This window comes from Leopardus geoffroyi, chromosome C1 (genome assembly GCF_018350155.1).
Source record: "Leopardus geoffroyi isolate Oge1 chromosome C1, O.geoffroyi_Oge1_pat1.0, whole genome shotgun sequence".
In the NCBI taxonomy this organism is placed as follows: Eukaryota; Metazoa; Chordata; class Mammalia; order Carnivora; family Felidae; genus Leopardus; species Leopardus geoffroyi.
This window is the reverse complement of record NC_059328.1, coordinates 214787470-214815434: the sequence shown is the minus strand read 5'-3', so window position 1 is coordinate 214815434 and position 27965 is coordinate 214787470. Positions and strand designations below refer to the sequence as shown.

General features: G+C 53.8%; 1 protein-coding gene across 1 annotated transcript in view; it reads right to left on the bottom strand.

Annotated features, from left to right (window-relative positions):
- Positions 1–26679, bottom strand: part of EFHD1 (EF-hand domain family member D1) — a 40228-nt gene extending 13549 nt beyond the window's left edge. The window contains 3 exon segments of the mRNA XM_045481744.1: positions 4063–4142; positions 4145–4209; positions 26282–26679. Coding sequence (XP_045337700.1) covers positions 4063–4142; positions 4145–4209; positions 26282–26571 — 435 coding nt within the window. The 5' untranslated portion in view covers positions 26572–26679.
- Between the last annotated feature and the right edge of the window lie 1286 nt (positions 26680–27965).

Here is a 27965-nt window from a genome sequence, read left to right as displayed (position 1 = left end):
GGGTGGCTCTGTCGGTTGAGTGTCCAATTCTCGATTTCAGCTCAGGTCATGATTTCACAGCTCGTGAGTTCGAGCCCTGCATCAGGCTCAGTGCTGACAACGTGGAGCCTGCTTGAGATTCTCTCTCTCCCTCTCTCTCTTCCCTTCCCTGCATGTGCTCCCTCCCTCTCTCTCTCTCTCTCTCAAACAAACAAATAAGTAAAGAAATAAACATTTAAAAAAAATTCTCAGGATAGGAAATCAAGTGGACCTAGCCTGACCAGCGGCCCATCCATGGTCCAATCAACAATGATGAGGCCGATGGGCAACCCAGCACAGCCAGGGGTGCCAGGGCCCCACCCAAGGGAGGAGGTACAGTAGGAGGAGAAAATGGGACCCACGGGTCCCAGTACTGACAGGTATCCAGTAAGTCCATCACCCGGCCTTTGTACAAAACCACCGCACATGTGGCCTTAGAGCAGTTCTTCTTTGAGATAGATGCAAGGGGAACTAGAGAGGAGTACAGGAAAAAGAGAGGAGGCTCTTAAGGCTTCTCTGCCCACCTCCAAAGGAGAAGGAGGTAGGGAGTGCCTAGGATCTAACTCCAGATCGCTACAGCTACAGGGATCGAACCGCTAACCCTGCTCGTTACGTTGTCTACATTTCCTCTCTGGTCATGAAAACATCATCATTTGAACATCATCATTTTGAACAGCTCCACATAAGCCATTTCCTAAAATGCCCTGAATGTGCATGCACTATTTTCACGATTGGAAAAGAAATGGTTTAAAAGAAAGATCAATTGCTTTGTACACTGGGGAAAAGTAAAAGTAGCAAAATTGTACTTAACAGAGACATACCTTCTGTACCAAAGAGCTTTTATGGGGATGTGACTTGCTTCGGCTAGGTTAATCCAAAGAGAAAGAAAGGCAACGCGAAGCACCTACTAAAAGCCAGGGTGCGAGGAAAGAACTGTAGAAGACGGCAGTGTTGTTCACCTGGCAACCCGGCCCCCACGGGACGATGAAGTTGGGAGTGTTAACTAGGGGGCCCTGTGGCACGTGACTTGGACCGAGCCCATCACAGGACCTTGAATGCACTGACTGGTCCGGGAGGTGGGCAAGTGTCCCTCGTGGGGCCCATCAGAGGCCTTCTGAGACTCGTTTAATCCCGGCTAAACTGCAGCAACGCACCCCTGAGCTGCTGGCAGCCACCTTGGCAGGTGTCAGGGACCACATACAGTGGGGGAGGAAAAGGTGAAGTGGACACAGAAGAAAGCCCCGGTCAAGACATGACAAGAGAGCCCCACGTTGGGTGTAGAGACTACTTAAAAATGAAATCTTTAGGGGTGCCTGGGTGGCTCAGCTGGCTGAGCAGCCAACTCCTGATTTTGGCTCAGGTCATGATCCCGGGGTCATGGGTTTGAGCCCCACACCGGGCTCCGCACTGAGCACGGAGCCTGCTTAGGATTCTCTCACTTCCTCTCCCTCTGCCCCCCGCCCCCCAATAAACAATCAAACAAACAAACATACGTACATAAACTTTTTAAAAAAATAAATAAAACAGCATTAAAAAAATAAAATCTTAAAAAACAAAAATAAAAAAGCTATGACAAGAGAAAGACGCTGCGTTACTGTGCCTGGTGCTTCTACTTCCTCTCCCAGGCACGTGAACCAACAGTTGTTTGTCCTGTTCTTGTTTCAATTAGCTGGTGTTCTCTGTTGCCTGTGATCAAGAGTTCTAACTGACACGGGTGTGGGAAGAGAGCTTCCTTCTCACAACAGTCCTGAGGGAAAGCTATTAACACCCCCATTGAAAGACAGAAAAACTGAGGCTCTCAGAAGTCAAATAACTTGCTCAAGTTACACAGCTCTGTGCGGAGACCCAGGTCTGTCAGCCTCTTTTTGTCACCTAAGCAGAGCATCAACACCCTGGTGGCTCCCAACACCAGAGGAAACCAGCAGAATGACAAAACAAAAGCAGGAGGTCGGGCGTGGGGCATTAATGGCAACCGCTTCCAAATCCTGTGCATCTGGGCACAGCTGCGAGAGACGGGACCACAATGGGACTCTGAACCGACAAAGGACAGACATGAATGTCACTGAAGCTTTGTAAGGGGGGGTGAAAACCAAAGGAACACTTCGGAGATTTCCAAACCTCTGAGGCCTACCGTCTGTAGGAAATAGCCAAACCTACAGGTAACCAAAAGCTAACCAGGGGTCTTGGATTCCGGGAGAAGCATGCTGGAGTGGTTCCTGGGTGAGACAGCGGACAGGGACTGCATCTTGGCCCGGTTGGTGACCTGCACAGACCTCTCAACACTCTCGATTTCTGTTCCCCACAGGTCACAACTTTGCCACAGAAGCTCTTTCCCCAGTGTTGCCTCCCGGGTTGAAAGAGCCAATGCTGAGCACAAATGATACCAAGGAACCGAATGAGAGGCGAGGGAGCCAGAGGGACACCTGCGAAGGTGAGCGTGGCAGGCGACAGTGGGAGGCTGTGGGCACAGAGGCTGCCACCCAGGTCCAGCCTTCAGCTGGAGCGTGAGTTCAGGCAAGTGCTGGCTGTTCTGACCCTCTAGCTCCTCAGCTCCGAACTGAGAAGCCTGGCCTAGATTGTCCTGAGGGTTATGCCCAACACAGGTTTTCCGTGATCTTCTCTCTCCGCATCTGCCAACTCGGGAGAGGAAGAGAAGGGGGGATCTGGAGTTGACTTTGTGGTCAGTGAGAGAGGCAAGGCCAGTTTCATCGTGGCTGGGGAGGGAGCTCATTGCTGCCAGTTCAGCCACAGGGACCTCAGGAAGAGTGTCCCAGGGCCCTATCTAGTCTGGAGAGAAGACAGGTACTTGGCCAAAGCTCTCACCATCAGAAACCAGGACGCCAGAACACCACTGTTTCTGGAATAACCAAGCTTATGCACCAGGAAGCAAGTACAGGGCTCTCTATTCCCAGCCCCCGAGGGCCCAGCTGACAGAGAACAAGACCGCAGCAGCTGGGCTAATGCTGAGCTTCTAGCCCAGATGTTGTTCCCAAAGCTGTTCTAACACCAGGGCGTGCTGACACGTCTAAAGCCCTTACAATAAAACTCAAGCACGTAAGACACGAAACCCTTCTCTGTGGGGCCACATCCTTGCCTTGTAAGAAACACACTGGCCTTGAGACTTCCCTCCAGACAGAAATGGCCTTAAATCACCAAAGTTCTCACACGTTTAGAGATCAGACTTTGAATCTATTTGCGTCTTCCAGAACGACATCTGTACACACAAAATTTTGCCTGCAATTTTAGGGATTCAAAGGCCAAAGAAGCCCATACTTGGATTGTTATGGGGAGGAGGGGAGATCCATGACCCCAGAGTAAAATCCTTTAATTGTTTTTTTACTATTTTTAATTTTTTTTAAGTTTATTGTATTTATTTTGAGAGAGAAAGGGAGAGAGGAAAAGAGAGGGAGGGAGGGAGAAAGAGAGAGAGAGAGACAGAATGCACATGCATAAGCAGGAAAGGGGCAGAGAGAGAGAGAAACTCCCAAGCAGGCTCTGTGCTCAGCACAGAGCTCGAAGTGGGCCTCAAACTCACGATCCGTGAGATCATGACCTGAGCCAAAATCCAGAGTCAGACGCTTAACCAACCGAGCCACCCAGGTGCCCCCATTGTTTTTTTGTTGTTGTTTTTTTTTTTTTTTTTTTTACTATTTTTAAATACTTAGTATAACAATTTTTAAGTTTTAATGTATAAAAAAAGTATAAAATTTTTATAAAAGTACCAGAACTTTGCACCCACAAATATCCACTATGAGTATCTTGGTAAACAACCCTCCCGATTTCTCAGCACTTACCATTTCACCCAAATGAGGCTGTCCCACCCACAGTGACTTTCAATCTGCTTACTGAGCATTTGCCCATGCCAGCACTGGGGTTATTAGCTTCTTAAAGATATTTGTAAAAGAACTCTAGGTTAACTATCCAAGCAGCGCTCTGGAGGGGCCGAAGCCACTTGTGCTCCAGGGGACGGTAAATGTGAGTCTCCTCTCAGGGGGCCACTCCCCGCAGGGACTCAGGGCCAGCAGGACACATATCAGCAGGTACCTCACGGAAGCTGAGCTGGCCGTCAAAGTCCTCGTCCACCTCCTTGATCATACTCTTCAGGCCCAGGTGGGTCTGGGGGCCCCCAGTTTCTCCATCATCAGCTTCAGCTCCATCAGGTCAATGAAGCCGTCCCGTCCAGCGTCATACCTGCAGGGATCAAAGGAAGGATGCTGACGAGGGACCGCCATGGCCGGCCAGGACAACGAGACACTTGTCACTCTCCCAAACACTTCATTCTTCTGGCCTCATTTACTGAAAAACAATTCCGTTAGTTACCTGCTGCTTTGCAGCGCCCACCTGGGTCACCGTATCAGAGGGGACCCCCTTCTAGAAACACCTTCTGGATCTGCACAATACGATTCAAAGGGGATCTTGAACTTCATGGATGTTTTCGTGTCTTTTATCTCCTTATCTAAGCCCTAAGTTTCTTGACGATGAAGAACATGCCTGTTTACCTTCACCTCCCCCAGTTTTGGTCTACGAATGCCGGACAACGAAGGAGTGCAGGAGCGAGCCGTGAGCATCCCCTACATTCTCCCGGAGCCGCTGGCAATTCCAGGAGCCTCCTCTTGGGTCTCTGCCTCCCGCACTTCCACAAACCCCTCCGCTCATCCTTCTGGTCTCCTGCCTGTGGGAGCTGGTTCCCACCCTTGCATGCACCTGTGTAGCAGGCTGGCCCCGGCTCTCTGGTTTTAAGCTTTGCCCTCTGGCGTGCTCATCTAGCGTCCAGGTCCGAAAGGTCACGTCCATGCCAGTGACTGCCGAGAGGAGACCTGGCTTTGACCTGTTGGCCGAGCTTTATCACAGAGCCAGCATTTCTGCCGGCTGTCCTTCCAGCCCCCTTTGTCCCCCCGCCCCGGTCCCCTGGCTGGGAACCAACCCAGCCTCATCAAGGTGGGGGCATGCCGGCCCCGCCCTCTACTCCTCAGCATCAGGGAATCCCACAGGAGCCTTCTTCAGCCTTCTGTCCCCTGCTTTCTCCCAACAGCTCTACCCCCCACTTCTTAACACACCTGGGCTGTGACAGGGTTTTCTCACGGACCCCCCCGGCTCTCCTCCCTTCAAGTCCATCCCATTTTCTGCTCCTGAGAGGTCCCTTGTTGCTCAGGTACGAATGAACATCTTGCTTTAAGAAAACAAATCCGGGGGCACCTGAGCGGCTCACTCGGTTGAGTGTTCAACTCTTGATTTGGCTCAGGTCATGATCTCACGGCTCATGAGTTCGAGCCCTGTGTCGGGCTCTGTGCTGACAGCTCAGAGCCTGGAGCCTGCTTCGGATTCTGTGTCTCCGGCTCTCTCTGCCCCTCCCCCGCTCGCTCTCTCTCTCTCTCTCTCTCTCTCTCAAAAATAAATGAACGTTAAATTTTATTTTTAATTTAAGAAATTAAAAATTTTTAAAAATTCTGTGTCTCTCTCCCTCTGCTTCCCCTCCCTCGCTCGTGTGCACCATCTCTCGAAAATAAAAACAATATTGATAATAAATAAAAAGCAAATCCGTTCACGACAGCCAAAAGGTGGAAACCACCCAGGTGTCCAGTGACAATGAATGGATAAACAAGATGAAGTAGACCCATACAACGGAATACAGTGTGTTTATGATTCACAGCAAAAAGGAATGAAATTCTGACACGTGCGACAACACAGGACCAACCTTGACAACATTACGGCAGAGCTGAAATAAGCCAGACACAAAAGGACAAACACTATACAGCTGCTCTTGTATGAGGGACCTAGAACAGTCAAGTCGCGGAGGCAGAACGGTGGTTGCCAGGGCCTGGGGAGCGAGTTTCGCGGGTTAGCGTTTCAGTTGGGACGAGGAAAAGGTGCCAAGGCAGATGGTGGTGGTGGTGGTAACACAAAGGGGGTGTTTGCACCGAGCTGTGTGCTCACATGGTTAAGGGGGGCAGATTTTACGTGCATCCTACCACAGTAAAAACAGATAAACAAAGCAGGCTCCTGCACTGTCCCCCTCCCCACCCTCCCGACAACAAAAGCCTGCCATTGTTGGCACCCACACCACCACCCACCAAGGAATGCAGCCTGTGGGCAACGAGACATCTAGCCCTGAGGGCTGGTGGTATTTTTGAGGCCCACGTGGTGAGGCTGGAGATGAGGCCCAGGACGCATCTGTTCCAGCCACAGCAGCCGACTCATGCCATTCCTCCCGCCCGGAACACACACCCCCGCCACCACCCCGCTGTCCTCAGTGGCCTTTCTGTCCCCTCAAGCTCAGGGTGCTGCCCCCTTCCATCTCTGATGGCCAACAGCCCCATTGTCTGCCCTCTGCTCCTCAGCAGTTGCCACCTCCCGCTGCTAGATATTTCCTATGGCGGCAGCTCTGGGCTCCCACAGCCCCAAATCCTGAAAGAGCAGAGCCACAGTCCCTCCAGCCTGTGACGCCCTTCTCCTCTCCAGGCCGACCCCACACGTCGGGGGATGTGGGCCTGGTCCGTGGGGGGCCCCCACGAAGGTCGATGGACCATGTCAGAATGGGCGTGGAAGGAGGAACTGGCAGCATCTGGCCCTGGGAGCAGAGCGCCGCCTTCAGATGACGCATTTAAACTTCCCAGGAGCATTCCCAAAGAGCAGCAAGGTCTGTGCGGGGACATGACAGAGCTGGCCTTTAGCCAACACAGGGAAGAACTTCCTGGCAAAAACCGCCAACCAGAATAAGACCTGGGGTAAGAAGAGCTCTTACAAACAGGCTGGAGGGACAGTCTCTGTTACAGGGAGTCCTAGTCAAAATAAACAGGCTTCTTTGGGGTGGAACTTTCCAGAGCCTTCCATATGGTCATCTGAAACCTACCAGAGGGAAACAGAGCACACGGGCTCATTTGATCACACAATCCTCTGCCTTCGGGGACTTTCCACTAGAAGGCGGCACTTGTTGGTCGCCGAGCGCTCCAAAGAGCACACAACAACGCATCTCACAACAATTTGCTGTGAGAAGGACTGGGTTAAACAACCACAATGGTACCTGTCACGCCGAGATTTTGAATATATGTCAATAAGCAATGCACACGGTGCATGTTCCAACACAAAGTCTGCAGAGAGCAGGAGCCCCGAAGTTCTGAAGGCCGGTGCATCTCGGATGTGAATCACTGAGGGCAAAGGCAAAGATGGTTGGGGTCTCTAAAGGGAGCAGCAAAAGCCCAGGTGTGAGTGAGGGGAGGGCCCAGAATGGGAGAGAAGCTGGGAAGGAGGATGGAGGAGAGAAGAACAGGTCAGGGTGAAGGACCGACCAGGGTTCCCTGCTCACATAACCTACAGCAAGCACAACCTCCCCCAGGGGACCCCAGTGGGGCTGGTGCCATGGGCTCATGCACAGGGAGGGGGCTGAGATGTCAGCCTTCTGTTTCTCTTCTGGGGTTCTGACCGACACGAGTCGAGAAGGTTTGGAAAAACTGTTTCAAGCCTGAAACATTCTCCAGGCCTAAGAAAAGGGACAAACATGTCAGAAAGGGCGCCAGGAAAGTCTGGAAACAGGCTAAAGGAATTTAAAGAAATCTTCTTCTTCTTTTTTTTTTTTTTAAATGTTTATTTTTGATAGAGGGAGAGTGCAAGTCGGGGGGAGAGGCAGAGAGAGAAAAGGAGACACAGAATCTGAAGCAGGTTCCAGGCTCCAAGCTGTCAGTACAGAGCCCAATGCGGGGCTCAAACCCACAAACTGTGAGATCATGACCTGAGCTGAAGTCAGAGCCTTAACCGACTGAGCCACCCAGGCGCCCCTAAAGAAATCTTTAAAGAGGCAGGCAAAGGTGACCACTTTGGTGAGTCAGTGCCAGGAAGAAGCCCACCCAGCACTGCAGCGGGCAAACCCCAGCTGGAGCAAAGGGCCAAAGGTGTATCTAGGCAGGCCTGTCTATGTTGCGCGGGGGGCCATCAGCCTGGCACAGCAACAAAGCCAGCGTGTAGATGTGGAAGGGACATCTCTGAAGCCGAGCAGGGCAGGGAAGAGTGGGGTCATGAGCCGGCTACCACTTTCACTCCCCGGGACTCAGGGAAGGCTGCTTGCTTGCCTTTGTTCCTGCCTGGAGCACTGGCCAGGGGCCATGTATGTAAGTCCAGGCAGGATTAGAAAGTGACACATTAGTGGCGTCCTCACCGCTCCCCGTGTAGCTGGGAAGTGCGTCCTTCCCTCTTCAAAGTGATCCTCCACGAGGGCTTGTCCACGGTCACTTCCTTCAGGACCTGGGTTTGCAAGACAGGCAGGAAAAACCTCCCAGGGCCCCTTCGTCATCTTTCCGTTTTATCTGTTCCTCTCAAAGCACCCCATGACCACATGAGCAGCGCACACCATGGGATGCAAAGCGCCCAATAACTAAACCTGGCCTGCTCTGCAGCTCACCACACATTGTCTCATAAACTAATCCTTTTCATCTTTACAACAGCCCTGTGAAGAATTAATAATAGCCGCCTGTGTTTATGGTTTATTGAGAGCTTACTAAGTGCTGGGCACTGTGCAAAATCACCTCGTTTAATCCAACAGTGCTGTGAAGTGGTAATTAGTCACCCCACTGGATAGATGGTGATAGAAGTATGCAGTGAAGCCACTTCCTGGGGATGAGAACTAACCTGGGACTTCCAAGCAGGTCCTTGGCTTTACATGGAGCAGAGAAGGCAGGGATGATCATTAACTGAGTTTATACTCTGTGCCCCACGACCCCGTGAGAGCTCAGGGGCCAGAGAGGTCACTCAATGTCCCAACAAAGAGACTGCTATTGTAACTGTAAGATGCATACCGTCTGCAATTGATGCCCGAAGGCTTTGGCAGAAATGATCGGAGCCATGGTGCAGAGTCCCGAATAGGCGAAGTCATTAATTTTTGACCAAGAGAATTTCAGTGTTGCCATCTTGCAAACATCTGGAGAAACAGTCTCGGCAGCCGAGCCCTTCGGATAAATTTCATCTGATTTGACCCGCCAGAACTTCTGTGAGGGGTGTAGGACTGATGAAGACACTGGGACCCGTGGAGGTCAACCAGCCCCAGGTCACTAGGTCTGCCGAAGTTAAGCCGGTGGACCCCTAGCCTGATGCCCAAGCTCTCACCCCAAACCCTGGGCAGGGCCACCCAGCCACCGGGGTTAATTTGGGGGGAAATAAAACTTGATATTCAGGCAGTCCTAACAGAATGCCAAGGTTGCCCTCCAGTGACAGTTAGCAAAGGCAGAGACTAGTCAAAGCTAAGGTAGAGAGAAGATTCCTGGGGAAGTAAGGTATTTAAAAAAAAAAAAAAAAAAAAAGGCCTTTATCTTCAGAAGGTTCTAGGACTACATTATCACATCTCCACGTGGGGGTGGCTGCAGGAAGCTGAGGTGACAAGGAAGCAGAGGTCCTCAAGGCTGGGCCAGGAGGCAAAACCGTCATCTACTCTGCTCAGAGCCCCTGGGGAGGGGCCAGTATGGAAGCAGCTAGTGTGGAAGCACCTTTAGACAAGGCCCTCTGCAAACTGGCTATCTCACACCAACGTTCAGACCTGTGGGAATGTGCATGCAGTTGGATTTGTTTTCTGCGTTCTGGAAACCTTCTTTGCCTCCATCCCCCCCTCCCCCCCCCCCCCCCCCCCCCGTGAAAATGCTATCACCTTCCTTTTGATTTGGAATCCAGCCCCGTGGAAAGGGAACAGCACCTACCCAGGTCAGGCCCACCTGCACAAAACAGCTGGCAGGGCCACCCACTAAGACACCCCCACGCCCCCAACCCCTGCCACCAGGGACAGAAGGCCTTTCCCAGGCTGGGGGTGTGGGACCAGGCTTCAGGGGAAAGCACGGAGCTCTAGCCCCAGGCCCATCTGGGGCTTTCTTTCTCCCTGCAAGCCCAGCCTAAACCTGCATTCCCCTCCCCCTATTTCAAACCATGGAAATATTCCCTCTCCTCTCCACAGTTTCTGTCTTTCAAATGCTTGGCAGGCTTGTTGGGAGTCCCCTGAAGCCCTCAGCTCCTCCCCTACCAACATCTTAGCTCCTTGTACCAGTTTCTTTTCAAGAATTTAAATTTTAACCCCTATTTTTCTTATTGAAGGCAACCCAGGATATCAAAGAAAAACCACCCATCAACTCAAGACCCTGATGCTTGTTCGCTTCCTGGGATTTCCTTCTAGCCACACACCCCCCCACCCCCACCCCCGCTCTGAGTTGCTGAACTTTTCCCATGGTTTTTGCTTTAAAAGGCCCTCAGTCCCGGTCATCTTTATACTCTCCGGGATCTGCCCGGGAGAGACTCTGGTCCCATCAGCACTGGAGACAGCCCTGGAGACACAGGCCGGCCTTGACACCCAGTGCTGCCACTGGCTTGGGAGACACTCAGGCTGGTGAGCCCTCTGCAGACTGAGTACAAGGAGAAGAGCTGTTTGTGCCCTGCAGGGAGATAACAGGCCTGCACTCAGCCCCTGGCACCCAGTAAGCAGCCAAGGAGAGGGAGCTATTTTTAAAAGTAGTACCTGTCTGCAGCCATGAAGAGGAAGACAGCTTCCAGGGCGCCTGCTCTGAAGAGCTGCCCACTCTCAAATGGACCTCGAACAGCGGTCGCCATCTTTAGCATTCTGGGGGAAACCCGAATCCACAGCCTGCCGAGGTCCCTTATTCAGACTCTCCGTGAAGCCCGTGCTCAGTGGCAGCCCAGCCCAGCCTGTGTGAGAGGGTCAGGTCTCTTGCCAGGGGTCACTCAGAAAGGCTCTTTACTGCCTTTCAGTACATGCTGGGGTGGGGTGGGGTGGGGTGGGGTGTGGCAGGCTGGGATCCCTCACCGGCATGCCCACAGCCGTGGGCCGATGACCTGGGAAGGCCCCTGGCCTGGCCAAAAGGGTCCCGGTAACCCCTAACTTCGACCCCACCAAAGTCCACTAGGGACGGGACGAGGGGACAGCAGCAAGGGGGCAGGGTTAGGTGTCCAGGGTCCATCCAGTGCTCAGCCCCTCCTGGTTCCGTGAATCACTTGCTCTCTCAGCTTCCACCATACAGAGCCCCTGGGTTTTCTTGGTTTTCACCTCGCCAGAATAACCCTGCCATTAGGAAGAAAGAAGCCAGGCAGCCTTTGTCTGTCTGAGGCTCAGCCATGAGAAACTCCCCCAGGGACCCTGGTGGGGGAGGGGGTGGTTCTCGGAAGGATGGCAGTGCCCCAGAAAATGTCTTGGTGTGGGAGGGTGGCATCCGCTCCAGCACCCTGGGGCTCCCCTGCTTTTCTTCATAGTGAAAGGCCTTGTATGGAAATCAGGCACTGCCTTTTCAAACAGGCAGGCACCGGCTGCTCCGAGTGTGGTCCCTAGATCAGTGCCATCGTGGTCACCCAGGATTGTTAGAAACGCAGAATCTCAGGCCCTGCCCCAGACCTGCTGAATCAGAACCTCCATTTTCACAACACCTGTGGTGCCCAGGCACTTCCAAGTCAGAGAAGGGCACTGTGCCAGACTGTCCCCTTGGGCCTTTCCGGGGATGCTCCTGGCTCTCTGTGGATGTCCCTAACGGTGCCTATCCAGATGAGTCTCAGGACGCCCCAAGGTCACAGGACAGTTGTTTCTCCTCCATAGTCCGGATGCCCAGGACTCTGAGTTTCTGGTTTTCTATCTTTAGAGGGTCCTCCCCAGCTGTCAAATCATCTGCTCCTCCCTCTCTCCCTGGACAGAAACTTCCTTCCTCCATTCTTCCCTCCCTCCTTCCTTCCCTCCCATTTGCCTCAGGCTGGGAGCAGGCCCGGAAACCAGATCTCCAAGTGTGTTACAACTGCGCAAAGTAAGAGGAAGCAGACTCTGAAGGGGGGGGGGGGGGGGATGTACAACAGTGACACAGGGACTGAGGAGTTAAGTTAAAGCTCGAGCCCAGAGTCTTTGATTTCCAATCAGTTCCTGGCTCGCCCTGATTCCATTCATCTGCTCACTCACCACCTGGCTCCCGTCTACCTGGGGCCTCTCCAGAGCTGAAGCAAAGCACAAAGACCAGTCCCGGCGGGCAGGCAGATGTACAAAGAGGCTGTTGAGCGGCGATAAGGCCGGAACTTGGGCAGAGCTGGAGGGGAGGGAGGCGGCTGGCTGGGACGGCGAAGCAGAAACGACAGGGGAGCACAAGTGCAGAGGCCAGGGAGGGAGCCACTGTCACCAGTCCAGTCCAGAGGTGTGGGGATGTCCCAGAGGGAGGGAGTGGAGTCTGCTCCCACAAGGCATTCTGGGAGATTTGTGTGCTCCCGAGGGCAATGGGGGTGGGGAGGCTACCTGGGTTCTTCTCCCCAGGAATGTCAAATTGAGCAAGGTCAGTCCTTTGCTGGGAAGGTGCGGCATGAGGTGCCTCCCCAACACTTCCCATAAAAGCCGTGAGGGGCCAGGAAACAAGGCCAGAGGTGCCCCCCTGGAAACCTAACTCTCCAGGACGTTCCCAGGAGCCTTGTGGATCTGGGGGAAAGGCTTCCCCCAAATAACCCAAGGCTTCCACACCAACTCGGTCAGGACTGGGGCAGCCCTAGCAGTGCCCCCACTGCTCCTCAGCCCTCAAACCCAGGAGTCAGAGAGACAAAGAGCAGGGGAAGGCCCCGAAGAAGGGGAGGTCAGGGGCCCCAGGCCCAACTCAAGTGGCCTGTGGGGGGGGACTCGGCCGTCCCTCCAAACAGGAAGGAAAAGCACCCGGGGCCGCAGCCTCTGGGCCCTCGGTCTCCATCTCCGTCCCACTGCTTCACTGCCAGCCAGTCCTTTTCCCGCATCCCCCGCTCTGGGCCGGCACCACCTCAAACCCAGCAGTTCTGCTGGGGGCCACGGGACTTGCAGGTCCGTAGTGGAAAAATATGGGGCTGGAACCAGAGGGACCTAATTAAGGCTCTGACTGCATGCCGAGCGGTCACACGATATGGGGGACAACCTGAGAAGGTGGACATTTACCTGTGTCCACATCTCACTTACAGGCCTGTGCCTGCATGGCGTGTGGTCAGTGGCACCGCTAGAGGGAACCCCATGGCCCGCACGATGGCCCCCCTTTCCTCTGACAGCCTGTGAGCTGCGAAGCTCCCCAGAGGCAGTCACCGGGGCCACAGTGCAGCTCCAGAGGCAGAGCTCAGCCCCTCCACAGGGGTCAAGTCACCCCTACCCTGGCCCTGGGGTGGGCATGGGGACTGGAGAAGAAGTTAGCCCCACTCAAGCATAAAGACCTGTGCCTGCGTTCCCAGGACAAACCCTATGGAGGGAGGGGAACGTCACAAGAATCAACAATACTAAGTGCGATCCATTAGAAACTGGAGAGTATGGAGAGTCGGGGTGAGGGGATGGGCAACAGCCCAGTAAGAGCAGGACCAGGCCGGTGCAACTGGTAACAGCAGAATGAGACACCCGGCAGGGACCGGCCTTACAGGTTATCATGAGGAGCCTGGACCCTATCCCATGGGCAATGGGGAGCTATGGAATGTTGTATGTTGTCCCCAACCCACAGAGGATTCTGAAGAGGGATGCAAGGTGATGAGACCCGGGCTCTGGCAAGAGGTCACAACATGCAAGATGGATAAGGGGAGGCCAGCTGCCCCAGGCAACCTGCAGGGGCGATGCCAAGGATGGCTGAGATCTGGAGCCTGAGAAGATGGGGGCAATAATGACATTAATGAGGGAGGCTAGGGGCGCCTGGGTGGCTCAGTCGGTTAGGCATCCGACTTCGGCTCAGGTCATGATTTCACGGTTCATGGGTTCAAGCCCCATGTCCGGCCCCACGCTGACAGCTCAGGGCCTGGAGCCTGCTTCGGATTCTGTGTCTCCCTCTCTCTCTGCCCCTCCCCGACTTGTGCTCTGTCTCTCAAAGATAAATAAATGTTAAAAAAATTTTTTTGTAATAAAAAAAAAAAAGAGAGAGAGGCTAGTGGCACAAGGAACAAGAGTACAGGCCTTCTGGGTTCAAATTCCACTTCTACCTCTTACGTGATGGGTGACCCTGGGCAAGCTACCTAGCTTCTCTCTGTCCCAGGGTCCCCATCTGTGAAACGGGGTGACAACAGAACCCACCTAATGGTGTTTGAGATGCAAATGCTAACAGCAGTGCCTGCACGCAGTAGGTACTCTACAAGTGGTGACTGCTAGGTGTTTTGGCGGGGGGGGGGGGGGGCGTGGGGGGTGGGGAGTCCAGGGCTCAGTAAAGCTGACCATTGTAGGGTGGGGTGGGCAAAGCATGAGGAGGCATTTAGGGAGGGGCCAGAGACCCTATCACTGAGGCCAAGCAGGGCAGCGCTGGATCTGGGGACAGCACTTCTCCAAGGCCAAGACACAAGACAGAGCTCACCAGGTCCCCATGGACACAGAGCTAGGACAGTCAGCAGCCAGACCTTGTCAGTAGAGGTTGATGCCAGGACTGCCGTCCCAGGCACGATCAGTGTTCCCTGAGCAGTGCCAGGTGGCCTGGGGGTCCCCCTCGGAGGTGTCTAACCCCAGAGCTGGCGTCAGCTGCAGCCTCAATCCATCCTCTGTTCCCACCAGGAAGGGGCAGAGGGGCCAGCCCTGGGGACGCAGTTTGAATGTCTTAGACAATGTCCTCCTACTTACTTCCAATCTGATCCAAGCCTGCAGAAGGTTAAGCCTTTGTCCACCCAGAGGCAGCCACACTATTCACACCATTCACTTCAGAATCAGACCCCTGTGTGGCTGGGAACAGTCCACTGCTCCCCGCCCGTCCCCCTACACTAAGGCTCCACCTGGCCTGGAACCAGGAACCGGCACAGGGAGGCTGCTGCTGGCACCGGCTCACCTCCTAAACCAAAGACTTTATTTTCATCCCACAACACAGGGGGGCAGTTAGGCTAAGACTGAGAGAAAATAAAATCAGGCCTGGATACCCTTCCACCCACCCCTCCTACAAGAGAGGGGCCCCTCTCAACACAGTACTAGAAGACGCTAAAAGGAATGACAGACATCAACGCATGTGACTGCCAGCCAAGATGGCGGCTGGTCCCATGCACTCACTGCGTATCCACCTGTAGACCCTTCTAAAAGGAGAGGAAATCAGAGATACAAGAGTCATGATGATAAAGAGGACAAAGGAGGTCTGAGGAGGGGGAGCTTGAGAAAAGGAAGGCATCAGCAAACAATCGTCAAAGACAAAAAGCAGAGGAGGAGTGTAATTGGTGAAATCTGCCCAAGGAAGCCAGTTGGGCCCTCCCATCCCAGAGTTGAGATGGCTGGTGTTTGGCCAAACTCTTTGTTAAAATGGAAGGATTACTTGAGGCAAAGTAGGAACTTTACGGAAAGTTGGCTTAGAGAGGGCAGTTGACACAGACACATCCCCACCCCCAAATACACAACACTCTTAGCTGCCAGGGATCTAAAGCCACAGGCAAAGAGAAAAATCAAAAGTGGGGGGGAGGGGCGCCTGGGTGGCTCAGTCGGTTAAGGGTCCGACTTTGGCTCAGGTCATGATCTCACAGTTCTTGAGTCAATCCCCGTGTTGGGCTCTGTGCTGACAGCTAAGAGCCTGGAGCCTGCTTTGGATTCTGTGTCTCCCTCTCTCTCTGCCCCTCCTCTGCTCATGCTCTGTCTCTCTCTCTCAAAAATAAACATTAAAAAATTTAAAAAAAAAAAAAAAAAAAGAAAGAAAGAAAGAAGGAAAGAAAGAAAGAAATCAAAGGGACTCTTGATTAAAATGGTGGCAGTGAGTGTCCCAGAGGAAAGACTTCCACATTCAGGCATCTAAGAGCTCCCAGTCATGGGCTGCTCCCTGCCTGGTCTCCAGAATCCAAGCCCCTCCTATATATACAAAAACAGAGATGAACACAAGAGAGCCATGGTCCATTGGTCAGGAAAAGACCCAAAAGGAACACTGTTGGGCTCCACCCCTCCTTTTCTCCCTTACAAACCTCCATTTGGCCAGGTTCCTGCCCCTCAGGGAAGGGCAGTCACTGGCCCAGGTGGGCCCTTGACCCAATGCTGGCCAAAGGGATGCCAGAGGCTGGCTTAGGGGATCCATCTGGGAAAGACTTCTCATTTTTTTTTTTAATGTTTTATTTATTTTTTGAGAGAGCATAAGCAGGGGAAGGGCAGAGAGAGAGAGAGAGAGAGAGAGGGACAGAGGATCTGAAGTGGGCTCTACACTGACAGCAGCAAGGCTGATGTGGGGCTCAAACTCTAGAACCGCAAGATCATGACCTGAGCTGAATTCAGATGCTCAACCGATGGGGCCACCCATGCGCCCCAAGATTTCCTCATTGTTTAGAAGAACTCTAGCTCTTTCCTGCCTCTGATTTTGTCACAGCTGTATGTGGCTTGGGGAACTCACCATCTTGCTACCCGCCCCCAGATGAAGGCAACACAAAGACTGGAGGGGTGGGGAGGACCGAACTCAGGTCTCCGACAGCAACCGCCAACCGTGCCCAAGGGCCACCCGGATCCTCTGGACACCCTGTTATACGAGATGATTCTTCACTGTTGGGTTCAGGGCAAGGTTTTCCATGACTTAAGCCAAGGGCCTCCCAACTGATACAAGGCAGAACGGTATATACAGTCTCAACACTCACATTCAGCAACTGGTACCTAATCTGATGGCAGCCATCCCTTGGAATAGAAGATCCTGCGGCTTCCACTCTCCACAAGTCGTAAATAGCTCTACTATTTTTACAAGAGATACTGAACAGGGACATCATAATTTTACAACAAAAATGATTAAGTTTTCTTTTAGCTGTGAGATTCTAATCTGTTCCCTCCAAACCAGGGGATCTCAGCTGTGGAGAGATGGGCCTTAAACCCCGCGAGAAGGTGGATGCCCTTAGCAAATGGGTGCCCACAACTTGATATGTGATTTCAGAGGTTCCGAAGACCTGAGGCAAAGAGCTCCGGGGGCGTGTGAGGGGCTCAGTCGGTTGAGCCCCAGACTCTTGATTTCGGCTCAGGTCATGGTCCCAGCCAAGGTTGTGGCTAGAGCCCTGCATAGGGCACTAGGCTGAGTGTGGAGCCTGCTTGAAATTCTCTCTCTCCCCCTCTGCCCCTCTCCCCAGCTTGTGCTCTCTGGATAAGATAAGATAAGATAAGATAAGATAAGATAAGATAAGATAAGATAAGATAAGATAAGATAAGGATAGGATAGGATAAAACAAGCTCCAGCTAAAACCATAGGGCTCAAAGGAAACTTGAAGGTCAATACTCCATCCCCCAGCCTCCCTAAGCCCCACCGCACTTCTCACTCCAAGGAATTGGGCAACCCGCATTCCAGTGAAACCCCAGAGAAAAGGCTTAACACCTTCCAGACAATTCTTTCCATTTCTCAACCACTCCAACCACGAGAAAGTTTTCTTCTCTATACTGAACCAAAGCTATTGACTCCTTTCCTTGTGGCCTCCATGGTCAAGTGGGTCCCCATCACACTTCAAGCGGTCAGCTGTCATCCTCCACCTGAGGACCCTCAGTCCCAGGGCTTCCCTCGCTCAAGGACCTGGATCCCCTCCCAGTCCTGGCTGGCTGCTCTTCCCTGACTACATCCAGAAAGACCAGGACCCCTACCCTGAATGCAGCAGCCTGAAGTCACAGTGCTCCCCACATCTTTACAGGGGCCGCTAGGCCACATGAAGTGTCTTGCACACGGGTGGTGGCTGGCCTTTCCAGGACTTGCAATCCTCCTGTCCAGCAGCATCATTTATATCCAGCTCACTGTTGGGGCGCCTGGGTGGCTCAGTCGGTTGAGCATCTGACTCTTGGTTTCGGCTGAGATTGTGATGTCACCTCACCGTTTGTGAGTTTGAGCTCCATGTCGGGCTCTGCACTGACAGTGTGGAACCTGCTTGGGATTCTCTCTCTCCCTCTCTCTCTCTGCCCCTCCCCTGCTCATGCTCTTTCTCTCTCTCTCAAAATAAACAAACTTAAAAAAAAAAATCCAGCTCACTGTTAAGAGTTTGAGTTTCTCAAGGGCAGTGGCTCCTCTGGTTCAATCTGTGCAATCCCAGCACCCAGCAGGTGTTTAGCTGAATGAATGAATGAATGAATGAATGGCTCACAAACAGTAGATGAGGGCTCGTCATCGTCATCATTATGGTACCACAGCAGATTATGGTTAGCAAATGTATAGACATTGATGGCTGTGGGACCCCAGAGGTGAGAACACTGGGGAAGGGGTCACAAAAGGTCACGCAGCCTTGGGACCAACAAATCTATGTCCTGGCAGAGCACTGACTACGATCAAGTTTCATCCTGCAGGATAGTGTGGTCCTTGCTCCAACAACTCAGGTGTCCCTGTACCTGGGCCTTCCAAGGGTCATCTAGGATTTAGGACCAGTAGTGCCCTTCGATCACTAACACTCAAGGGACACAGGAGCTGAAAGAGGCTTGTAGAGGCAGGACTATATGATGCGGAGGAGGACAGGCACTGAATGCGTGAGGGTGAGAGTGAATGTGAGCACACATGTCACATGTGTGGACACACGAGGGTGCACACGATGCAGATATCCACGAAGAAGGAAACTGAAAGCAAACGTGTGCAAAGCCTGGAGGGTGTGCCGGGCTCCTCCAAGGAGCGTCTCTTCGCCGGGTCTGGCGGCCGTGGCTCCCAAGGCCCGACTGAATTAGCACATTTTAGAGACCACTGGCTCAGCCACACCATGAGGACCCTCCTCAAATTCAAAGGAAGGAGATATTGCTTTTTTTTTCCTTTCCTTTTATTTATTTATTTTGAGAGAGAGAAAGGAAGAGGGGCAGAGAGAGAGAGAGAGAGGGAAAGAGAATCTCAGCGCAGAGCCTGATGCGGGGCTCGATCCCATGAACCGCAAGATCATGACCTGAGCTGAAATCAAGAGTCGGAGGCTTACCCGACTGAGCCACCCAGGCGGCCCTGAAAGGAGGTATTTCTATTTCTATTTACTAGTTGGACTATGGGTACGATCCGGCTAGAGTATAAATAGAGCCCCTGAGACCTCACAGCTTTAAAACCAGGCACTTATTAACTAACCTTGCAAGGGATTCATGAAATGAATCATGAAATGTGATTCTCATGAAATGGGAAGGCTCTGTAACGAGGGTGGAGGAGACTTCTCAGAGGGAGTGAGGCGGGGAGAGTGGGGAGCAAGGAAGAGGAAGAAACTCCCTGCAAAGATCTGACCGCCAGGAGCTGGGAGCCCCCTTCCAGTTCCCCTCCGTGGTGGTCAGCACACCTCATTTGGCAAATGGAAACAACCAGTGCTTGAACAGGTCTAAGAAATAGTTCCAAGTCAAGGTGTCTTTCTGCCAGAGACCAGGGCCCCGAAACAGAAGCCAGCCTGAGTTCTGGCTGAACGCCCCCCAGGAATTCAGACTAGCCCGGGGTTCTCTTGCCCCGCCCACGGTCGGCAAGGTCAAATGTGCAAAATCCAGTGCGGGTGTGGGAATTTCAAATCTAAGGCAGGTCACCGTGGACTGAAACTCCAATCAGGGGTCAGAAGCTCTCGTCGCCTTTCTCTAAGGCACCTTCCTCATCTTCAAAGTCAATTCACTCAGAAGATGCACCTGAGAGTGGGTGCGCTGCCTCCCCTCCCCCCTAGTAACCCCTCCCCCTCTGCACCTCTACTGCAAATGCCTGCCCTCTAAGTCTACACCCTTCCTCCCTCCCTCAAGGAGGAGACTAAGGAGGAGAAAAATAAATGGGATAAGGGTGGGCAACATAAGAAATGAACAGTGCCATAACATCCTCGCCTTCTCTGGGCTTAGTGGCGACGTGGGCGTTGGAGGGGCATCTACGACATCACCATTTCGGATTCTCAATAAAAAGACACCTTTCCCAGAGCCAAATGCTCCTCTCCCCACCCTTTCTTTGGGGGAATGAAAGACAAACTTTTAGTATAGCTACAAAAACACAGCAGCCACATTTTGAGGTGCTGCATTTGTTTTTGTTTTTGTTAATGTTTCTTTATTTTTGAGAGAGACAGAGACAGAGTGCGAGCAGAGGAGGGGCAGAGAAAAAAGGAGACACAGGATCTAAAGCAGGCTCCAGGCTCTGAGCTGTCAGTCAGCCCAGAGTCCGATGTGGGGCTCGAACCCACGAACCATGAGATCATAACCTGAGCCGAAGTCGGACGCTTAACCGACTGAGCCACCCAGGCGCCCCTGAGGTTCTGCATTTGGGTCCTACCCTTAAGTGGCCACCCTCAGTATCTCCTGTTGAAAGAGGCCCCCGGATAAGCCCTGGGTAATTAAAGTTTCCCGTCTAGCCTTGACCTCCACCAGCTTCTGTTACAGCCCTGGACACAAACCCAGAGTCAGTTTCTTCTGGGCCTTCTCACTCTTCGTTTAAAATCAGGCCACTGTTCTCTTGGCTCAGGCTATCCAGTAACACACTTGGAAATGAAGAGGGAGCTTTCTCTGGCCAGGATGATGATGCCTCTGGCTTCCCACACTCACTCGAAAATTCTCTTCCTCCTACAACACAGCATTTGGCAGCCAGGCTCATTTGTGGTAGGCCCCAGGGGTACAAAGACAAGTGACCCCCAGCCCAAGAACCCAACATCCTCACAGCTGGGTCGGGGGAGGGATCCAGTTCTTTCTCCAAACCTTGACAATGCGAGACATCCCTAAGCAACACTTCCAAATAGAAAAATCAAACTTAAGAGATCAAAGCACATTCGGCAGTACCTGCATGCATTTCTCTAGCTCAGAACAAAAGGAACAGGCGTACTTTATGCCCATCAAGTCAGGTTTTGAGTGAACTAAGGCGACATCAGAATCTGGGTCTGGCAACTCTGATTAAACTGAAATTTTTGCTGAAAGTGAGTGCACTCCTGGGACGACTGGGGGTGTGGGGGTGAAGGGAGGGGTGGAGGGTACGGCTGTCGGTTCTGTGTTTTGTAGTTAGATAGCAGCTCCATTTCCATTCGGAGTGGGCTTTGGGAAGATCGATCCTCCTGCTGAGGGTAGGGATATGGAGGCTTTGGTTAAGGCTCTGACGTCCCCAAATCCGAGGGCCTCCTTGGGCAGGCCTGCCTACTCCGGCTCCCCAATCCCTCAGGAGGCAAGGAGAAGGTGGTCATGGCGCCTCAAGGACTGGGAAGCCCTGCTCACTTGCGGTAACGGGTTGAATAGGGTGCCCCCTGCCAAATTCACGGCCACCCAGAACCTCAGAATGTGATCCTGTTTGGAAATAGGATCATCGCATATGTAATAAATTAAACTAAGATGAAGTCGTACTAGATTGGGGTGGGCCCTAAATCCAATGACCGGTGTCCTTACGAGGGGGCCATGTGAGGACACACATACAAGGAGAACACCATCAAGAACACCTGGGCGGCTCAGTCGGTGGAGCGTAAGACTTCGGCTCAGGTCATGATCTCGCGGTTCGTGAGTTCGAACCCCACGTGGGGCTCCGTGCTGACAGCTCAGAGCCTGGAGCCTGCTTCAGATTCTGTGTCTCCCTCTCTCCCTGCTCCTCCCCAACTTATGCTCTGTCTTGCTTTGCCTCTGTCTCTCAAAAATAAAGAAATGTTAAAAAAAGTTTTTTTAATTCAAGAAGTAATAAATAAACATTTAAAAATTAAAAAAAAAAAAAAAAGAACACTTGAGGCACTTGGGTGGCTCAGTTGATCAAGCCTCCGACTTCCGCTCAGATAATGAACTCATGATTCGTGGGTTCAAGCCCCACATCGGGCTCTGCACAGACAGTGATAGAACAAGGCAGAGATCGGAGTGACAGGTCTGTAAGCCAAAGATTCTTCTTCCCTCAAGCTCCCGTAGCCTCGCACAGCCCTGCCGGTACCCTGAGTTCCGGTTCCAGCCTCCAGAAGGGTAAGAGAATGCATTCACGCTGTCTTGAGCCACCGGCTTTGTGGTACTTTGTTACAGCAGCCGGAGGACGCTAATCCAGTCCTCCAGCAGTGGAGCGGGTGACTCCCATCGACAGAGCCTGGAAGGGCAGAAGGTCAGGGCAGAGCCCCAGGGGGACCAATTACTCACCAAGCAGCTAGGTCGCCACTCTGCAGCTCAAACTGCAGGAGGAATCAACTTCAAAGGATCGATCAGACATTGCTTTTGAATTACTGAGCAAAAAAAGGAGGACCCAAAATCTGCACATCCACCAAAACTACAGCTATGTGATCATCTGAAAATGACGGGTGCAAATCTCCTGGGCCCTCACCGTGGGCCCTGCATTGAGCTAACTGCGTCACATACATTAGCTCATTTAATCCCCACAATAACCCCACAAGGCAGGTACTGTTCTATCCACACTTCACAGAAAGGGAAACTGAGGCACAGCGCTTTTAAGTAACCTGCCCGAAGTAGCCTTCCAGGTAGCAAGAAGTAGGGTCTGGGTCTGAACCCAGGAAGCCTGGCTCCGCGCTCATGCTCTTTACAGCCTCAACCCTGCTTCGGCAGTGCATCAGGTGTGGAAAGCCAGACAACGGGAAATAAGTTGGTGTGTGACCTGTTCCTGGGGGTTTATAAGATGCTTATGCTTTTATTTATGTGTAGAAAAGCAAAGGAAAAAGAAAAAGGTTGGAAGAGGCCACACTTCAATTGCGGACAGAAGCACAGTATTGATCAGTGCTGGCTGGACCGGTGCTGTGGCAGGTGACACTGTCGCAGGGCAGGGAGGAGAGTCAGGCAGGGGTCTGCAGGTGCAGGGCTCCTCCAGGCAGCATAGGAGCCCGGGAGGCCCCAGTAAGAGGTTTCCTCACCCAGCCCTCAGTGAGGGCCAAGGCAGCTGAGGATAGGGGTCAATGCAGGAGTGAGCCGTCAGGTTTTCAAGAGGACCTAACTATGCATAGTTTAAACTTTGTTGTTTTTTTAAGTCACGCAGGACAACAGGAAGAAGAAAATATGAAAGCGGGCCAGCAGAGAATCAGGGCTGGGCTGTGGGCAAAGCTGGGACCAAGGAGCTCCTTAGCAGGCTGCAAAGGGTCAGCAGCACTGCCAGGCTGGGGCAGGTGACAAATCCCCGAATGGCCAGCCCCACAGCAGCCTTCCGGGTGGAGGCGGCCTGCCCCAGCCTGGGCAAAGGCAGCAGGGACAGGAGGCCCCTTGGGCGGATGGGCTCAGGCAGGTCCTGGAGCCAGCTGGCCATCTGGAGGGAGCTTGAGGTGGCAGGAGGGCAGGAAGCCCCCCAAGGCGTGGCAGGGCGATTGGTCTAGCCTAGTGACCGAAGGCACAGCAGGGCCCCTTCACAAGAGGAGGGGTTTGTCCATCACCTAGAGTCACTTGCCGAGCCGAGTCAGAAGTGTCTAGGTAACAAATCTCCCAACCTGGGGCCGCTGAGCCTAGTGGGGTCGGGACAACAAGCGAAATTGGGCAGATGCACCCTGAAGGTAAACCGATGAACTAGGAGGGAGGATGCCGAGTTTGTGGAAGCCCAGCCTTGGAGTCATGCAATCCCTGTTTTTGTAGGAGGTGGGGAGCCTGAAGGTGTGACCCAGGGCTGGAGCCAAAGTGGTCTTGCCGGGTTCTCACCAAACCCCTTGAAAGGAACAATTGCCTCCATTCTATGATGAAAGGCCAGAAGTGGTTAAGCAACTTGCCCACGGTCACAGTCACAGCTAATGACCCCTGGAATAAGGGGGCTGTGTCCTCACCCTCCCCACACTCATGATACATAACTGAGTCTTGACATCACATTCCGGGGGGCCTTTCCAAACACAGTGGGGAAACAAAGACAGCATTCCCCGGTGGCCCCAGCCCCGGTAGCCACAGTGCTACCTGGCCCTCAGGGGAAGGCAGCGCTGTGCCCATCTTACCAGCAAGAAAACCAAGGCTTAGAGGGATCATGTAACTTGTTCAGGGTCACAGATCCCAGGCCCTGTCAACCCTATGCTTGTCCGAATCCAAAGGTGACACTGCTTGCTCCCCCTGCCGTGCTGGGGTCTCCAGGTACTGCTCAGCTGACTCGAGCAGCTCTGCCTCTCTCCTCTTCTGGGACACAGGGATGGTTCCCAGGAAGGCGTCTCCGCAGCAGCTTGGGCCTCGGATCCCACTCCCTGCCTACAGGAGTCATGCAATCCAGCCATGACACTTGTGGCTGAAGGTAAACAAAGTGCCAGTGATCTGGGTCCAGGATGACCCGGGAAGGTCATTCACAAGCCACCAGCATTTGACCCTCCCTCCTCAGCAATAGCCTCCAGATTTGCCAGTGAAAGCCATTCTTCCCCAAGGCCAAGTCTGCTAGAGATAGGGCTGTACTCCTCCCTGCAGGGGTGGAGCACATGCCTCAGGCCTGGCCAATCAGAGGCAAACAAGTCCCCTGGCCACAGCAATTGGTTGAGAGCCAATAAGAAACAATAGCAAAGCTAAAGGCAGAGAGAGACAATAAGGCCTTTGCTGTGGTTACCCTTTCCCCCTGGACTGGAGCTGCTGTGGCCAGACTGCCACCACCAGGGATAAGCCACCTGAGAATGGGGACAACACAAAGAGGAAGCTGGCTTAAGAAAAAGAGAAACTAAGCACTGATAGTATCACACTGATAGTATCATCTGAGCGCCTAGGTCCAGCCATACCTGACACCAATTATGAGCCCATTAATCTCCTTTTTGTTTATGCCACTTTTGGTTGAAAGTGACAGAAAACCCAACCTAGAATTCTGACTGACACTGCAGCTCTGGAGAACCACCGTCTGGCACCACACACAGGCTGGACTGGCCAGCTCTCTTGGGACCCTGGACCACACGTGCCTTCCCTTGAGCTTGACCTTGTTCCAGAGCCTGCTTCCTCATGGATGCCACCTTGCTTGTCCTCCTAAGGCCCTCTATGTGGACTCCCTTTATGACTCTTATGTAGCCAACAAACAAACTCAACCTTTCAAAGATTGTTCTAGAAAAAAAAATAGAATAAATAAAAGAAACCCAAGTCATCCCAAAGCAAACTGAAGAAGGAGGTCCCCAAGATGCACCCCCCAGTCCAGTTGGACTGTTGGGAACTGCTGGGACATGGGAGCAAAGGAGCCAAAGCATACTCCCAAATAAATCAAAGGGGCCCTGACAAACCAAGTACCCATTGTTTTTCCATCTCCACTCCAAATGCTTTTTTTTTTTTTTTTTTTTTGCCCCAACTCAGCTTTCCTTAATTGCCCAAACTAGACCCACCAGGTGTGAACACCAGAGAACAGTGCTTGCAAGCCAGGGACTGGGAAATCAGGGTGTCAGGGAAACAGAGGAGGCAGGGAGGCTCCAGGTGCCAGCCTCCACTGACCTCCACACAGAGGCCGAGGCTGGACAGCAGCCCAGCCTCAGGAAGGGGCCAAGGCTCTGGCCACCCAGTGCCGGCCACAGAGCCTTTAAATAGAACCTCAACGCGGAGCACAAACACATTCCAAGCGCTTTTAAAAACGCCCTAAGTATGACCTGGCCGGAGGCCTTCGCTCCCCCAGGCATTTTTCCGGTCTTGGCCCAATTCTGGAAATAATATTAATAGCTCGGTTAGAAGCTTACGGTGTGCAAAATACTTTATGGCCTTAAAAGGCTGGGACCATCGCTGCTCTCTCTCTCTACAGATGAGAAAACTGAGGTCCAGGGACCTCGCAGGATACAAAGACAACTGGAGGGGGCTCTCTATGCTGCTTCCATCGCCCGGTGTTGGGGCGCGCCAGCAGCTCCCCGGCTCCGCGGGGCTTTCACAGCAGGACCCGCTGCCAGCTGCCACGTCCGGTTCCGACGGGCGCCTACTGCCCCAAAGACAAGAAAGGGTAAAACAGATAAGGCGACGCCCCCAGGAGGCTCCCTAGTCACACTCGCTCCAGGAACGTCCTGATCTTTTGCAACGAGTTTAACAAACTCCCAGTTCTCAGCCTCTGTGGGTACATCAGACTCCGAGCGGCAGCCAAGGATAACTATCCCCTTTTGTTTTAAAAGATAAAAGGACAACGGGGCTAGTTTCTCCCTTGGGAGATACAGCTGGCAGGTGAGCCGCTGCGCGATTGTTTCCTAGAAGTTGCGCTGCGGGCAAATCTCGCAACCAGCGGCGCAGGGGCGGGACCCGTGGTCGGGACCCGGGAGCGTGGGACTCCGGCTCCGCTGCCCCGGGGAACTTCTGAGCTCAGTACGGGAGAGCTGCGGCCACTGCCCTCGACGGCCGGGCCAGGACCGCCCTACCCCCCCCCCCCCCCAACACCCAGCGCCCCCAGACGCGCCGGCACGGACTCGGGGCGCGCAGGGCCTCGGGGGCGTGGGTTAAACGCTAAGGGCACCCCAGGAACTCCTAAACTATCCCACCCAGTCCCACAAAGCAAAGCCGGGAAACCCGCCCACCCCCACCTCCCCCCCCCACCACGCCCCCACCTCCCGGGTCCCCAGCGCAGGGTGCTCGGGGGGAGCGAGGCACAGGGCGGCGCGGGGCGCTCACTTTTTGAACATGCTCTCCAGGTCCCTGATGAGGCGGCGGCTGAACTCCGGGAACTCGGTGTAGGGGTTGAAGACCTTGCAGCGGCGGGGCCGCGCGGTGCCCTCGTTGATGTCCAGCCGTCGGTTCAGCTGCGCGCTCAGCTCGGCGTCGGCGCAGGCGGTGGGCGCCCGGGCGGGGGACTCGTGCTCCGGCGCCAGGGCTGCGCCGGGCGCGGGCTGGAGGCCGCCCTCCTCCACCTCCTCCCACTGCAGCCGCCGCTGCAGCTTGAGCGCCAGCTCCTGGCTGGCCATGGCGGCGGGCCTGGGGACCCGGGGGCTCGGAACCCGACGCGGGGACTGGACGGACGGCGCGCTCCTCGCGGGCTCGCGGCGCTGCGACGCTCTGCCCAGGGCGGCCGGAATCCGGCGGTTGGGTGGAACCGCGGGCGGGGGGGGGGGGGGGGGGGCGGGGCGGGGCGGAGCCGCCGCTTTAAAGGAGGCGCCGGGGCTCGGGGACCGCCCGGCCGGCCAGGGGCCGCAGGTGTCTGGGCTTCCGGGGGTCCCCACCCGCCGCCCCCTCCCCGGGGCTCGGGACGGGAGGCTGACCGCTCCCCGGGACACGGAGTGGACCCTCCGATCAACTCCGACCTTGCCGCCCGAGCCCGCTCGGAGGGAGACAGAGGACCCTGCGGTCCCCGGGGAAACGGCAGCGGGAAAGTTTCCCGACCGCTCGGGCGGTTCCTTTCTCGTTCCACAGAAATACCCCGACTGGAGGTGCTCGCGGCCCAGGACCGGCTGGGGGTGGGAAAAACCGAGCTCCCTCAGGTGACACCCACGCGCCCCCATGGCTGGAAGTGGCACCCAGTGGCCGCGAGGTCTGGCAGTGGGAGGCGCCCGCTGGGGGGGGGGGGTGGGGAAGAGGGCTGCGTTTCTAACATTCGTTGAAAATAAATGTTGCCAAAACATACTCAAAATACTAAACACGAATAAGCAAACAGAAAAGAGAGCAAGCAAGGAGACAAAACTCGTGGCTCCCCTGGAGGTAAGACCCCAGCGTGGCTTCGGGGGCTCTGGCTTTTTCTGCGACGCAAGAAAGAAGAGAAAAAGAAGCTCAAGAATAAATAAATAAATAAATCAGCACTTTTAATAACAGGGGGGCAAAACAAGTAAACTCGTCATTGTCCCTAAGGAAGGCCGATGCAGATGGCTGTTACATCAGCCAACCGTTGTAAACACTGGTCCGCCTCTGCCTGGATCACTCTGCTCTGACCACCTAGTGGGCTGCTGACCTCGGGGCGTGTCTGTGACCCCGGCTGAGCGCTGGGGCCTGAGACTGCGCACCGGCTTTTGGTGTGTGTGTGTGTGTGTGTGTGTGTGTGTGTGTGTGTGTGTGTACTGGGCAAGCAGAGGTCCTGCCAGGGATTGGGGGCATCTATAGAGGGCTAATGAAAAAGAGTTATTTGGGGGCACCTAGCTGGCCCAGTTGGTGGAGCATGCAACTCTTGATCTGAGGGTTGAGCTCGAGCCCCATGTTGGGTGTAGCGATTACTTACAGATAAAATATATATGTTTAAGTTTATTTTATTTTGAGAGAGAGAGCACACAAGCAGGGGAGGGGCAGAGAGAAAATTCCAAGCAGGCTTTGTGCCGTCATTGCAGAAATCAAGAATCAGATGTCTAACCCACTCAGCCACCCAGGCACCTCT